Below are 14,582 nucleotides of genomic sequence, written 5' to 3'. Positions count from 1 at the left end.
ATCAAGATCAGAGAGCTCCAATTATTTGTAGCACTGGTCATCCACTTCTTACCATCAAGCCCTAATGTGTGTGATGTATAATTTTAGTAATTTTTTAATTTTCCTTTATTTTCTCTTTCTAGCTTAGTATTTGAAACAAAGATGTGTACAAAAATGATGTATATAATGATTAGTTGAAGAATTTTTATTTTTTATAAGACAAGAAACAGAGATTAGTGAGTTTGGTAGTTAGTTACATACTTGAAGGTAAAATATTCTAAGCCAAACACAAATGATATGTACCAGAACACTGAAAATCACTTCTGTCACTAAGAATCAAACCACAACATCTAAATATTTACTTCATACATGAGGGGTGTTTCACCCTACAATTCAATTTTGTAGCAATTGCCCAAGGGAAGAAAACTACACCAAGCTTTTAAATCTTCAAACTGCTTCTAAAGGATGTTAGCAGTACAGAGAGAACAAGTGTACAAAGTTCAGGTTAATACCAGAAAATAGAAGGCTGCAAAGTCCAAATACGTAAGCTTAAATAGCAAGACATAAAATACAAAAACAAATAACTCAGAAGAACTAATGAAAATTGTGACCTTGTGCGTGATCACTTCCCTTCTGCGTTGTCAGCATCAGCTGCAGGATCTACAATGGCGTTACCTGCTCCCTACTTTGTTGTTTCATCAATCCTTCTACCAGAGTCATCGTCTAATTCATCATCCATCATGTCATCCTCTCCCACATTTATATCTTCCACATCATCATCATCATCTTCATTATTGTTTCCATCTGGGATCTTTCTTTTCTTGGGACCATGCTCCAACCTATGAGTATCCAACTCTTTGTCCATAGTCTCCTGTAAATTCTGGTCATTGTTTGCTTTCCTTGCGTTCCTTGCATTCTGCCATCTCTCCAAATCCTTCTCAACATTGGCAACGTACTGTTCCCCAATCTGTTTCTGGTACTCAGACACTTCCTCTCTTCTTGCATTCTTCCATTCTAGGAATGCCTGCAGATTGAAAAGGGTATACATATTACCAAGGAAAAGTAAGATATGTTATAAAATGCCAGAATCCTGAATCTAGTGTGATAGTGAGCAAGCACTCGTAAACCCCAATTTAATTAACAACAGAAAATAACATCATTGTTTGAGATTTAACAGGTCAATCATGGTTCCTGTCCATGGTGCTCAAAAATGATGTTTTAAGATGAAGAACAAGAGAAATCAAATGTCTAAATTTGGGAACCTCTTCTTTGCGCTTCTCCAGTGACATTGGATCTTCATCCAAGGGCTTGTTAGGCAAATAGTAGATTGGAGGTTCTGCTTTAGTCCTACAAACATACATGAAATAATCAATCAAAGAAGAACGAAAAAGTTCAAATAAAAACTTTCACATGTCTACCTAAAATCCTGCAATTAGCAGGAAACATCCAGTCATCAAGTTGAGTCAACACTACAATGCACATGAGTAGAAACTTATCTTCGTCTGAATAAAATGTGAATATGGACACTTTTGGACCAAAATTAAAAATAACCTGCATGGTATACATGATTTGATGTCAGATATAACTACACCAGATTGGAAGATACTACATGATATAGACTCATGCCTCATTAGTTTACAATTGAATAGGGCAAACCTTATAAAATTGCTTAGTCTTTTATGATGCTCACTCCAGCGAAGAAACAGCAACTCCAATTTCTTTTCTTCTGTCTTAGCAGACACACGAGCCCTAAGGGTCTGATGAGAATAAAGGAAATAATATATTTGTTAGTGAGGATCAACATGGAACTTTGTTGACTATTATGAATAGCAAAATAATAGTTATCATCGAAAGCCAACCAAGTCTCTCCTTCGTTTTTCAGCAAGTTGTTCACGCTCTTCTTTCCTAAGCCTTTCACTTTCTTCACGTGCCCTTTGCTCCGCCTAGGAAATAATTTCAAGGTATATGAGATTATTCTGAGCTTTGGATGCTATTATAAGTGAGAGAGAAGATAAAGTGGCAAGAAAAATTCAGTGATTGACATGTTGCTCAGACAGCTTGAAATCGTCATAACATAAAATATTCCATTGAAAAATCCCTCATATAATTATATGATGGCACATTGCACCCAATCTGGTCACTGATTCACTACTTCGTTAATTTTATCCTTGGTCAACCAAATTGGAACTTAAGTTAATCAAGAACTCTGGCTACATTTTCAGGTACATATCACAGTCACATCACATGAATGTACACGTTTCCATTAAAAGAAGTTGTAACAGCCTTTTTTGGGACTTTGGTTTGGACCATATAAAACTTGTCCATTCAATTGGTGGCATTATAATCCCAGCCGCTAGTCATATGAGCATCATACACTGTCACTAACCACTAAGATTGATGGCAAATTTGGTTAGGCTGGGTGAAAAATTGATATAATGTCAATAGATTAAAGAAGGAAACTGCAACTGGGTCCAATAATCTGAGGTAGCCAACGGCAACATCAATTTCATGCATATGACAGAAATAAAGAGAAAATTTAATAAAAAGCATTATTTAAAATTGACTTACATATGATCACACCTAGATATGCCATTGTTATCAATGTAAGCGATTACTTAATAAAAGATAAATGTGTATTTCTATGTCGTATAATAACACATGAACACACTTTCATGTCGTGGCTATCAATGCAAGGCAATGGCTTAATAAAAGATGAAAACATAACAAAACCCAGTTGACAGCATAAAATATCTACATATTAGGAACATTAAAAATGATTATTTATCTAAACCAAAAAGATCTAAAAGTATTCATTCATCAAAATGTTTCAGTAAATATTTTATAAAATACCAAATCATATTGCCATTAACAAAGGTGATAGTCACAATTTATCCAGAGGTATAGTTCAAAATTATACATAACCTTGTAAACAAGATAGGCTCACTGAATTTTTTTTTCAAGGACGTTATTATATTTACAGACAGTGATGCCATTGGGCACTGCAAAGAACTTACTCTTTGCAAGGAGTTGGATCTTCGCATATATGCCTCTGTTCCCGAGAGTTGCATGTCTTCCTTTCTGAATTTCTGAAATAGTTCAGAATACAGGACATGTAAAATATAGAAATAATAATATGAACAAATGGAGTTGATGAATAAATCAGAGAAACATGCTTACATAACGGAAAAACACTAGTAAGAACGTTAAAAGTGACATTAAAACATTGTGAGACAGAAAATTCAAGTTAAAAGCATTTACTGAGAGAGCGATGAGTGACAGAATTTAAATCTGCACTACAAATAAACAACAGATTTGAGCTTATAGAGATGTCCTAAAACCAAGCAACTATTTTAACATACCTCCAGAGTTCCCAGAAGCTGACCCAACATTCTTTTATTCCTATTAACCAAACTGGGATCCTCATTCTTTGGCAGTACCCTTGGAACATGTTCCGCGGGGGGAATATCAGAAACCTGGCATGTACAACCAGCTAAAGTTTTAGATATACAACTTTAAACCAACAATCACCAGGAAGATAACACATTTCTCTTTACCACCTTGGAAGTTCTTTGATTGCCATCTCTCTTAGACCATCCACTTTGGTGAGAATTGAAAAGGTTCCTATCACTCTGGATCACTGCACCAGTCCCATTCACACCTTCAATAGCTGAATCCTTTTCCTTTCCATCCTGTCCTGCATCAGCATCTTCAGGTAACTCGCCATCATCCACCTTCACTCCCAAACACAGCTTGAGTTAAAAACACATCCTATATTGTGGGAATGGTTTTTCCCTGAGCTAACACCACAGCTGAATTTTGAAGCAACACACCCACCCACTACTCCAATATGGGAAAATAAAGCCCCAAAAACACGAGAGGGAAAAAAAAAACTTAAAAATCAAAGTACCAACCAGACACAACTAGATTCAAGAAATAAGTAACAACACCTTAACCACAGCGGATGAAAGCCTACGTTTCGCAGGAGGTTGATCTTCGGATTCATTCCTGTCTCCCTGAACAGTAAATTAAGAGTATCAACACAATTAACTCTAACACCATGATATTAATCTTTTCACACTCAGTACAGTACTGAAAAAAAAAAAAAAACTGAAGAAATTGGGAAAGAATCTTAATGAGAGTGTTAAGAGAGGGAATTCAGAAACACTAACAGAGCGAATGAAGGGTCTTTGGCGAACAGCACCGTTAGTTCGAAGAGCAGGCCCCGCCAAGGCACCTCTGCGAAGACCTCGAGGATCTCGAAGCCTCTCAGTAATCTACACAATCAACAAACTTTAGAAAGAATTCAACACATTTAAGATATCTGTGTAGAAAAAAAAAAAAAAAACCTCGCGCTGTTGGCGAAGAAGCTCGTCGATCTCGCTGCGGAGTACTTCCTCCGTCTTCTCCACCGCCGCGGTCCCCATCGGCGTCAGCACTGCACCGCCGTTTATTGTCTTACAAAAACCCTTGCTCTCACTCAGACCTTGTTTCCTTACCAACCGGAAAAAAACCCCGTTTTTTAAGCTAACTCTTTTTTTCTTTCAATAATTATTTTGTTTTTCTTATGTATGAACTGTCCCTGTTTTTAATATGTTTTTTCTTTTACTCTCGTGTGTTGTCATTAATTTAATTTTTCATAATTTATGAAGAAACTAATCATTTCTCTATTATCCGCATTTCCAGGCAAAAGAACAATAATCAATGTGAAGATGATGGTAAACTCACGTGTTGGTATATATTTAATAAATATGATAAATGTTTATTTTATGTAATAAAAACTTATAAATATATATAAATATAAAATCGCAATATAATAAAAAAATATTATGTTTTATGAATTATATCAGGGTGATAAGTGGATTTTTAAATAGTTTAAAAGATTCGTTACACAATGTATTGTGGCATGCAGTTAAGGTTTTTAAACAATAAAATGAGATTTTATGATGTTCAATTAAGAATATTATAAACTTGTATAAGAAATTAATCAATTGGAGACTATAAATAGGTTAGAAATTCACATATTACATTATATTGTTCTCTATTTTGAAATCCCATTATCAGGAAAAAAATATATAAATGATCAAAAGATTTTTTCAAAATAGTACATATTGATCTAGAAAATCAAGTCAATTTATTTTTTTATCATTATAAATTCAAGTATGTCTTCATTTTTAGATATGATTGTTAACATAATAAATTCAAGTTTACATATTAACTAAAAATATATATTTTTAGAAAACAAACTACTAAAAGTTAAAAGTACTTCATGTAATGTTTGATATTAACAAATTCTGATTGATAGATTGATGGTCCCTATAGATTTTTACTTATTATATTGAGAAAATTTAGTTTCTATACGTTAAAAATATTGATCGTTCTTGTGATTTTAAATTGTTATTGCTTTTACATGTTCTTGAAAGTTCAGGAAAAGTATTTTTCACTCATATTTTTGCCATTTTTAATTCTTGTGTTATTGTTTTCTATTAGTTATATTATTAGTTTGGAACTAAATTTACTCAAGACTACTAAGACAAATATAAACAATCAGAGAGATACTTTCATGGTATAAATTATTATTTTGTACAAAATTATTGCTTATGAAGAAATTACATTTTATAGAATTGCATGTTTTAAGCACTACACAAGAATAGTGAAAAAAAAATGTTTCTTGCTCTTATAAAGGTCATTAGGGTATGGTTGAATATGTGTTTATCAAATTAATTTTAATTTATGTGAATTTGTAAAATTTATTTTGAATGAAAATGATTTGAAAGTAGGGTCATTTTTGTTTGAAAAACATAAAATATGTGAATTTGTAAAAATTATTTTGATCGAAAATGATTTAAAAGTAGGGTGTTTTTGTTTGAAAAACATAAAATATGACTTGATTTTCATATTAAATATTATTTATAAACTTGTTTTAAAATTTGATTTTAAGTGTATAATTACTAAAATAAACATTTATACTTGTATATTATTTTCGTAGAGACATTACTATCTCTCCGTTTTAAAAATTGTTGCAATAAATAATTTTTTAATTAACAACTAAATCAACAAAGATAAAAACATGCACGATTAATTTCATATAAAATTATATATATATATATATATATATATATATATATATATATATAATTATGTTAGTAATTGTATTAGATCCAACATATTTACACTCATTTTAGCATAGCACATTAACAAAAAAAACACTTGCAATATATTAAATGCAAAATTCTCACGATCACGAGCAAAAAATAAGGTAAAAATATATTATATTAGTAAATAATAATTTAGTATTTTTTTTCTTCAAATGTACAATATTGTCTTATATGCTTCCTTAAATACAGTCTATCTAAGTTGAAGAATTTATATTAAAAGTGTGAAATTTGTCTAAGTTAACTTCATTGTGACAAGATTGATCATTTAGGTAAAAGAGAATGTTTTTATTTTCATATTAAATAAATTGTATATCAGTTTCGACATTTCTTTGAATAAAATTGTAAATAGTCATTATGATAACAACAATAAGACATGAACATAATGTGTGTAAAAATGCATACTTATTTAGGACATACCAATATTTTTCTCTCCCATCAATCATCTGGTATATCAATTTTATACTTCAAATGAGACAATTTTATGGTTATCATAACTATTTTCAAGCCTTGATTTTGGATAATATCTTTTGGTTAACTCCTTAAATTTGATTGAAATTTCAAGTCACCCCTTCTTAATAAAACTAGTGTCATAGTGTTTCCCATTTCTTACGTGTTTTAAACATGATAAGATAAAACTCTCATTTACTTTAAGATCTCAACCTGCCTTTTATATTTTTGTATTTATAATTCTAAATATAAATATATTTCCAATCATATTAGTAATCATACGCTTTCGCTAGGATAAATTCTAACTTGGCTTTGATACCATGTTAGAAGTGAGTTTTTAAGCCTAACTCAACTCCACAAAATCGACTTGTAAGGTGAGGTTTGTACCTCACTTATATATTGTGAATTGACCTTATCTCTAATCGATATGAGACTTCCAACAAAATTCACAATGATATACAAATAAAGTTTGATCCCTAAAAAAAATTCTCATAAAAATTAAATATTCCACAAATTAGATTTGTAAAAATAAAAGAAACTAAAACAAAAAAAAAAAGACAAAAAAGAAAAAATCACAATTGAAACAACCAAAAACTTAAAGCAAAACCACATTAATGAAGAATATATCACATTGAATAATATCGACATAATCAATAATGAGAGATAAAAAAATAAAGTTCAAAAAATGAAACCTCTAAATCAATTATAGCTAACGAAAAAGCTACAAAACGTGAATCTGTCGTCTTTAATTTCATCAATATGATTTTGATAATCTCGTATGCATCAAAATCGATTTTGTATCAATTTCTCTATTGTGCGTCTCTTATCGGTAAACTAAATTCACGCTTTATTTTGTTTTCTTTCTTTTATATTGGCACTGAGTTTATTGCAAACTTTGTTACTGCTGAGTATACGACAGCACCTTGTGGTGGTTGAAAAATAGTACATTTCTTCATAATTTTAAGCATTACATCACATTTTCATTCCAAGTTGAGGTGCTTTAAGAACAATTTTATTTTTTATTTTACCACCTTCAATAAAAACAAACAAAAAAGGACACTTTACCAAGTTGTATTGCTTTTGACTCCTCTAATACATAGTTATCAGCATTTCACACACACATGTGTATGTGTATTTATATTTCACATTTATTTGAATTTGTCCTAAATTTTCTTTGACTAATCATATTTTTCAAAGTAAAATTTTCAAGGTGTAAGCGCAGTGACGGTTCCACAAAGTGCAGGGACGATATTTAAGTTAGTATTTTAATTTATAGATTATAGATGAGTGATAATAAATATTTTTATAATTAAATTTAAAAATAAATTAATAATTTTCATATATATCTTTTGTTATAGGTAAACATGTGTTACAAAAATATATTTAAATACAATTTGATATTCTATATCATTAAATTTTAGTTTAGAGATTAATATAAAAAAGATAAAATACGTATAGTTATCTTATCAACTTTATATTAATTTATTTATTAGTTTTGGCTGAATTTACTTGTATTTTTCACCTAATAGAAAAAAAAGAGATTAGTCTATAATGTAGAAATGGATATTCTATCAAATGCTTAGATATTTAATATTAAATGTTGGGACGAAAATGAAATACCCTATTAAGCATGAACGGAGATCGTTTTGGATTAAATTTGAGGTATTCAAATCATCGAATAAAATAATGAAAACTTTTTTTTTTTCGAATTTCCAAAAATGATAGCAGGAGAGGCCCAAATGAAGAAATCAACACCATCTACCAGACCAATGAGGCAGCTGACCCAATGACGTTAACAAGGATTCGCAGGATGCCAAAATATTTAGTGGATTACAAACTTTGATACGTGGGGAGTGAGTGAGGGAATATTGATATATTACGTGTCAGTATTTGAGTGGGGTTGTTATGAGTTTGTTATTCCCTGATTCTGTCTTATAAATGCTATGAAGGAATGAATGAAATAATAATAAGAAAGTTTTCATCTATTCTCTGCCCTTTTTCTGTAGGAGGTTCCTTGACCTCGAATCAAGGCTTCTTATTCATATCATTTTGGTGCTCTCGTTGAGAGGCGAACATGTCAGACCACAACACCCGTTCCAAATCCATCACCAATTTGGAAGAAGCTATTCTCAAACTCACCGTTAACCAAAATGAAATTACTACACGTTTGGACGCCATTGCTTCTCAGCTTTCCAGTCGAGACATACAATCCCCACACGCTGGTACCCATAGTTCATTTCACTCTGATTTCCCTCAATTCACACCACATCTCCGTTTGGATGTTCCACGGTTTGATGGAACCGACCCCATGGGTTGGATATTTAAGATCTCCCAATTTTTTGAGTATCATCGCACACCGGAAGTGGATCGACTTCGGATTGCATCTTTTTACATGGAGGGACCAACTTTCAGTTGGTTCCAGTGGCTGCATCGGAACAACATGATCCCTTCGTGGCAAGAGTTTCTTTAAGCTCTCGAGGTTCGTTTTGCCCCTTCTTATTACGCGGATCCTCGTGGTTCTCTCTTTAAGTTGACACAGAAAGGTTCAGTACAAGATTACTTGAATGAGTTTGAACGGCTTGCTAACCGCATTGTTGGTCTTTCTGTAACTTTTTTGTTGAGCAATTTTATTTCTGGGTTGACACCGGATATCCGTCGCGAGGTTCAAGCGTTGCAACCTCAGACTCTAACGCAGGTCGCGACGTTAGCTAAGTTGCAAGAGGACAAACTTAATGACCAACGTCGTTCAGTACGACATCGTCTTCCCGTATCATCCTCATCGGGATTGTCGTTGCTTCCCACACCTTCTCGGCCACCGACACCGTTATCCAACTCGTCCAAACCGCAGTATAAAAAGTTGACTCACGAAGAGATGTTGGCCCGTCGTGAGAAAGGATTATGTTACAACTGTGAAGAAAAATTCAGTCCAGGTCACAAATGCAAGGGTCGTTTCTTTCTTTTAGTTGTCGTTGATGAGGAAGATGAAGTCCAAACCAAGTCCCCACATTTAGAGGCGGATCCTAGTACGCTTCATCAAGAAGGTGAAGATCTGGGCCAAAGTGAAGCCCAAATAAGTTTCAACGCTTTGGCTGGGTTGCCAGCCCCTGGAGCTCTTCGCACAGTGGGCTACATCTCTAACCAGCCCACTACTATTCTGGTAGATGGGGGGAGTACTCACAATTTTATCCAAGACAGAATGGCACGTTTTTTGAATTTGGGGACTCAACCCACTAAAACACTACGAGTAATGGTGGGAAATGGTAGTGAACTTGAGTGTGATAGCATCTGTCCAGGGGTGGAATTGAAAATTCAGGGTCATAAGTTCCTGGTGGATTTCCATGTGCTCCCCATTAGTGGTGCTGACATAGTCCTTGGCATCCAGTGGCTCAAAAATTTGGGTCCTATTGTCACCGATTATTCCCAACTCACTATGAAGTTCGTTAAGGATGGGAAATTTGTGGAGTTTAAAGCTGATGCCCCCCCAAAGCCCAGTGACATTTCAGCTTAACAGGTTAAACGAATTCTACAAACACATGCTGCTGCAGGATTTTTTCACATTCGTATACTGCCCACTACACCCTCATCAAATTCATCTAACTCACAAGTCATCCCTAACCATCCTATTCATCAAATATCGACCCTCTTAAAGAAATACTCTAAACTTTTCCAGAAACCGACATCCCTACCACCTTCTCGTCGTATGGATCACCAAATACACCTTATTCCCAATTCTTCACCAGTCTCCGTACGTCCGTATCGATATCCCCATTTCCAGAAAGCGGAAATTGAGAAACAAATTGAGGAGATGTTGTCTGATGGCATGATACAACCAAGTCATAGCCCTTTTTCTTCCCCGGTCTTGCTTGTCAAGAAAAAGGACGGTAGTTGGAGATTCTGTGTTGACTTCCGTGCCCTTAATGCTATCACCATCAAAGACAAGTTTCCCATTCCCACGATCGACGAGCTCTTAGACGAGTTGGGGGGAGCTTCGTGGTTCTCAAAACTGGATTTGCGGCAATGATATCATTAAATTCGCATGTCTGAAGCTGATATCCCTAAAACCGCCTTTCGCACGCATCACGGGCATTACGAGTATACGGTCATGCCGTTTGGGCTTTGTAACGCCCCTTCAACGTTTCAAGCAACTATGAATGAACTGTTAAAACCATTTATGCGTAAATTCCTGATTGTTTTTTTTTTGACGACATACTGGTTTATAGCAAGTCACTAGAAGCTCATATTCACCACTTGGAGATGACTTTCCAACAATTAATACAGGGCGAGTTTTTTTTTTTTGCGTGGGACTAAGTGTTTGTTTGCCTAACAACAAGTTGAGTATTTGGGGCATGTGGTTTTTGCAGCTGGTGTGGCACCGGACCATTCAAAAATTCAGGCAATGTTAGATTGGCCACCCCCTACCACGATCAAAGCATTACGTGGCTTTCTGGGATTGACAGGCTTTTATAGGCAATTCATGAAAGTGTATGCAACCATAACTTTTCCCTTACTGCACTTTTAAAAAAGGATGCATTCCAGTGGACCAGTGAAGCCCAAACCTCTTTTGACACCTTGAAGACAACCATGACTGAGGCACCGGTCTTATCATTACCCAATTTTGACTTGCCTTTTGTCTTGGAGACTGACGCATCTGGCTTCGCCATGGGAGCGGTTTTGATGCAGGAGGGTCATCCGATAGCGTTCCACAGTAAACCATTTTGCCCAAAGCTCATGCGTTCATCTACCTATGTCAGGGAACTTCATGCCATTACCAACACCGTTAAAAAGTGGCGCCAATATCTACTCGGGCATTTCTTTACAATCCTCACGGACCATCGTAGCCTCAAGGAGTTGATGTCGCAAGTAATCCAAACGTCGGAACAACAAGTTTATTTATCGAAGTTGTTGGGCTTCGATTATTCCATACAGTATAAAACAGGGAGCACAAATGTAGTGGCAGATGCGTTGTCCCGTCCTTCTGATTTTGGAGACAGTCATCTCTTTGTTCTATCTATGCCTCGCTTCTTATTTCTTGAGGAACTCCGTAAGGCTCTCCTTACAAGTGCTGAATTTGTTCAATTATTCAAGGATGTACAAAATGACTCAAATGTTCCGGCGCACTACAGCATCCACCAAGACCTCTTGTTGTACAAAGGCAAAATCTGGTTAAATCATAACAATCCCTTCATTCCAGTATTGTTGGAGGAATTTCACAACACTCCACTCAGCGGGCATACCGGGGTTGCTAAAACTTTGTCGAGGCTTCAACACAATTTTTATTGGAAAGGCATGCGTGAGGATGTTCAAAATTCCGTTGCTCACTGTGCAACTTGTATGCAAACCAAGTATGAAACTAAGCGGCCCGCCGGACTATTGCAACCTCTTTCTATTCCAGTAGAACCATGGGTTGACTTGTCTTTGGATTTTATTACGGGCTTGCCACTCTTCCAAGGTTGTACGATCATTCTGGTGGTTGTTGACCGCTTCTCGAAGGGAGCGCATTTTGGAATGCTACTCGCGCATTTCACATCCTTTAAGGTCGCACAACTTTTTTTGGATATGATTTGTAAACACCATGGATTCCCTTGTAGCTTGGTCTCAGACCGAGATCCAATTTTCATTAGCAAATTTTGGAGAGAATTATTCCGGTTGTGTGGCACCAAGTTGCGCATGAGCACCTCTTTTCACCCGGAAACGGATGGCCAGACAGAGGTTTTAAACATGGTCTTAGAATAGTACCTACGTTCCATGGTTCACAACAAAGCTAATGATTGGGGAAAATATTTAGGCTTAGCAAAGTGGTGTTACAATACAACCACTCATTCAGCCACTGGAATGTCTCCTTTTCAGGTCACGTATGGGAAAGAGCCTCCTTCGATTCCTCAATATTTGGTGGGTTCCTCGTCAGTGGAGGCAGTTGATTCTCTACTTTCAACTCGACAAGACATGCTAATTACTCTTCGAAGGAAACTCCAAAAGATACAAGATCAGATGAAGGCAAGTGCAGATGGCAAGCAAAGAGAGGTGGAGTATCATGTTGATGATTGGGTTTATGTGAGGTTGCGACCCTATCGCCAAAATTCTGTTCGTGGTTCATCTTATGCGAAGCTGGACAAGCGGTTTTATGGCCCATTTCGCATACTGGCACGAGTTGGACATGTTGCTTACAAGCTAGAGCTGCCTTCAAATTCCAAAATTCATCCAGTTTTTCATTGTTCGGTGCTTAAAGCTCATCTCGGTCCTATTCCTGTTCACCAAGTTGAGATGCCAGTTGAAACCCATGGTAATAGCCCGACAATTACTCCTATGGCTATACTGGATTCTAAGATAGACAACTCCACGAACCCTCCTGTGAAATTCGTTTTGGTATAGTGGAAAGGATGGGCTCCGGAAGACACCACTTGGGAAGAGTGGAATGAATTGCAGCTGAACTATCACCTTGAGGACAAGGTGATTTTCCCAGGGAGCAATAATGATAACAATACAGGCCCAAATGAAGAAATCAACACCATCCACCAGACCAATGAGGCAGCTGACCCAATGACGTCAACCAGGATTCGCAGGATGCCAAAATATTTAGTGGATTACAAACTTTGATACGTAGGGAGTGAGTGAGGGAATATTGATATATTACGTGTCAGTATTTGAGTGTATTTGTTATGAGTTTGTTATTCCTTGATTTTGTTTTATAAATGCTATGAAGGAATGAATGAAATAATAATAAGAAAGTTTTCATCTATTCTCTGCCATTTTTCTGTAGGAGGTTCCTTGACCTCGAATCAAGGTTTCTTATTTATATCAAAAAATGACTAATTTATGTTCATTAAATTTTCTCCTAGATGTATATCTTTCATTGAGAGAAATAATTAGTTAGAGACAATTTAAAAGAAAACAACAAAATTTAGTTTAAAGTTAGTTTTAAAATAAAGCAATACCAAACAAAATCTAATATACTTTTTATTGTTTTGAATATATACTTTGAAGCAGTTTTTAAGTGGAAAAAAAAAAAAGTTTGGATAAATATAACCTTTGTTTGACACGAAAATCACTGTAATAATCAACTTAACTAAACGCTCTTTGAGTATTACTTCTTACATGAATAATTTATCTATAAGCATTTTGTATAACTTTTTTTAGAAAAAAATGTGGTTAAACTTTTATCGTCAAATATTATTTTTAAACGTCATTTGTAAGTTACCTGTGTTGTGAAAAAAACTCTAAACATGGTTTTCACAAGTTATTTCAAATACTTGTACACACATGAAAAAAAAAAACACTTACAAATCTTTAGAATTTAATGTTACCTTGAAATACTTATTAAAATTATTTAGAGTGGACCATTATTTTCGGTAATTAGATTAATTTGCTTTCATAATTTATACACATAATTTCTCACTCTTTTACATCATTTTACTTTTATGGTCTAAGTAGGTAACATTTATATTCTAACTAGTTTGGATTCTTAGTTTTATGGTGACAAAATCTTCAAAATTATGTAATTTTTACTCTAAAATTACTAAAATAATTTAATTTTAAAGTTATATGAGTTTAATTCAACTCTAATTAAAATTTAAAAAAATATAATAAAATAAAATTATACTAAGTTGACATAACTTTAATTTATCTCACAATACTATAAAATCGTGCTAAACAAACACAACTTTAATATATATATATATATATATATATATATATATATATATATATATATATATATTTTAAATTATACAATTTTGAAGTTCAAAATACACCATTTTGATGGTGCTTTTGTCTCTAACTTTTTTTCATCTTACAACTTACTTACTACTACTCCTTTAACATGATAACAAAACGAGTAATTTGATAGAATAATAATTTCTTAAAGTTTCATTAAACATACATATTTGATTTGGAAAACAAACATAAAAACATGTACCTAATAACACAAAGACGTAAAACACTCTCATACTCGTAAACACCGCTTTGGCTAAACCCTTGAGGAAGATTTGATTACGGAAACATATA

The 14,582-nt window shown here is 34.3% G+C and overlaps 1 protein-coding gene across 2 annotated transcripts; it reads right to left on the bottom strand.

The window, feature by feature from the left end:
- Window positions 1-277: 277 nt before the first annotated feature.
- Window positions 278-4,515, bottom strand: LOC114178967 (uncharacterized). Of its 2 annotated transcripts, XR_003603415.2 has the most exons (11): window positions 4,326-4,515; window positions 4,149-4,253; window positions 3,927-3,992; window positions 3,537-3,710; window positions 3,339-3,452; window positions 2,994-3,065; window positions 1,839-1,922; window positions 1,636-1,736; window positions 1,242-1,326; window positions 591-1,003; window positions 278-505 (listed from the first exon to the last, which is right to left on the bottom strand). XR_003603415.2 is itself a non-coding variant. In XM_028065126.2 (10 exons), the coding sequence occupies exons 1-10, from the start codon at window positions 4,401-4,403 to the stop codon at window positions 662-664; spliced, it is 1,221 nt and encodes a 406-aa protein (XP_027920927.1). In that variant the 5' UTR covers window positions 4,404-4,515; the 3' UTR covers window positions 278-661. The 2 variants fall into 2 exon arrangements, 1 of the variants encoding a protein (XP_027920927.1); XM_028065126.2 differs by having other exon boundaries at window positions 278-1,003.
- Window positions 4,516-14,582: the final 10,067 nt, after the last annotated feature.

Source organism: Vigna unguiculata, chromosome 3, assembly GCF_037176805.1.
Source record: "Vigna unguiculata cultivar grain cowpea cultivar isolate G323 ecotype 2 chromosome 3, ASM3717680v1, whole genome shotgun sequence".
Lineage (NCBI taxonomy): Eukaryota > Viridiplantae > Streptophyta > Magnoliopsida > Fabales > Fabaceae > Vigna > Vigna unguiculata.
This window is presented reverse-complemented; position numbering and strand designations above follow the sequence as displayed.